This window comes from Austrofundulus limnaeus, unplaced genomic scaffold, assembly GCF_001266775.1.
Source record: "Austrofundulus limnaeus strain Quisiro unplaced genomic scaffold, Austrofundulus_limnaeus-1.0 Scaffold123, whole genome shotgun sequence".
NCBI classification, from domain to species: Eukaryota; Metazoa; Chordata; class Actinopteri; order Cyprinodontiformes; family Rivulidae; genus Austrofundulus; species Austrofundulus limnaeus.
Window position 1 is genome coordinate 49,308 of NW_013952525.1, and position 1,863 is coordinate 51,170.

The 1,863-nt window shown below is 44.3% G+C and overlaps 1 protein-coding gene across 1 annotated transcript in view; it reads right to left on the bottom strand.

Moving 5' to 3' along the window:
* cnnm3 (cyclin and CBS domain divalent metal cation transport mediator 3) overlaps positions 1 to 1,863 on the bottom strand; it is a gene marked incomplete in the record, with an annotated part of 29,839 nt that overhangs the window by 13,847 nt on the left and 14,129 nt on the right. The window contains 2 exon segments of the mRNA XM_014015096.1: positions 787 to 945; positions 1,023 to 1,166. Of these exon segments, the coding sequence (XP_013870550.1) occupies positions 787 to 945; positions 1,023 to 1,166 (303 nt within the window).

The window sequence follows — 1,863 nt, forward strand, 5'->3', positions numbered from 1 at the left end:
CATACTGAAACGGCCTGGGTCGGATTTGAAAAAATCGGATTTGTCTCATTCAGACTGTCGTAAAAAAACCGGATACGAGTCAGATGGGTCAAAAAAATCGGATTTGGGTCGGAGTTGCCTGCAGTGTGAACGTAGCCTTAGATATATTGGGACGGCTGTGGGGGAGTGGTTAGGGGAGAAGCTCTGTAACTGGAGGGTTGCCGGTTCGATCAGTCGTTTCATTCATTTCTCTTTTGTATTTTATTGATCAAATCTCTTTGAAAACTAGACTTTCACCAGTGTCCTGAACTGTATAAGGAGTGGTTTATGAAGGGAACTTTACGTTCACTTTTTGGTTTTCCATGTCACAACTATGGTTGTATTTTTAAAGGGGTTTATTCCCAAGTAAGGGTGGAAGAACCACCAACACAGGAGGAGATTCTGCAAACCATCCAGCAGCTGAGGCAGAGAAAGCAGCACTTCACTAACACTGTGCTCAGTGGAGGTGGGGTACTGTTTACCAGTTATGTCATCAAGGAGGAAGGTGGGTCCGAGGACTTGATGTTCAGTTTGTCCATAACCTGGGGTGTACACCACTGAGTTCAAGGACGGCCACCGTGACAAGCACCAACAACCATGCAGCCACAAGGCTGCCGCCTCTACAACTGAGGCACGGAACATGATTTTTCTAGAAACTTAATTTTCTTTCTTTAAATTTTGCAAGTCAACAGTAGCACAAAAAGGATTGTGTTGTTAAACTGTTACTAACACGCTGCAGGTGAAGACTGTAAAGGTTCTGACACAAACCTCTGGACAGGAAGCGATGCGTGGCCAGCAGCAGCTGCGGCGACGTGCGGATCTTCGGTTCTCCCTCAGGAGGCTTGAAAAGGGAAAACTCTTCGTGGCTGCTGCGAGGCTCCAGAGGGATCTCCAGAGGAGCGGGGGGACGCTTCACCTTCCTGTCCACTGCAGGGGGAGACCAGACGCAGGTTTGAACAAAGTCGTGAGGAGCGACAGCAGCTGACGTGCTCTCAGACACTCACGGTAGCCGACAGACTCATCCAGGATCTCCGACTTGATGATCTCCTCGATGACGTCCTCTAAGGTGACCAGTCCCAGCACCTCGTAGAAAGGATCCCCCTCCCCCTCGTTGTTCACCTTCTGGACGATGGCCATGTGAGAATTACCTGAGCCAGCATCCAACAGACTTCATTTTAGACAGATTGTTCATCAACTCCTCGTGTAACTGAGTCTAAACAGTAAAGCATACAACTACAAGAATAAACAGTTGATAGAGTTCACAGTATGAGTTATACTTGAGTCTTGAGTTTCATGAGTCTTGAAAGAGAAACAGAACAAGTCCCCTCTTGCACGAATAAACCCCTGTGATTCTGGAAAGCTGCCAATACTCACAGACGTCTGTTATGAAAGTATGAGCACAAACAGAAGGTGCAGATATTTGAGACTTTTTAACAATGACTATAAAGATTTAAGAAAAAAAGTCATATGACTTTTGTCCCATTTTAAAAGGGATCCGTGATTAGTTGTAACATTGACTTTAATAAACATATATTTTAACTGTAAAATAAAGACTGTAAAAATACTGTAGGCTGTTTAGTTTTAATCATTTTTAAACTAAAAGTTAAAAAATATATTACATGGACGTACATTCAAAGCATTCTGGGTAAATGATGACGTGGATAGGTCCTCGGTGTGAGCGAGCTATATCCACCCTGAAGGTTAATCTTGGACAATATCTGATGATCGACTCTTTTAAATGAAACCAGAGAGCGTTGACAGAGAGGAGAAGGTAGAAATGACTCAGCCTGGAACTGAAAATATGGATGGAGGCAACCCATTCTCACTCCCAACTCGTCACATATT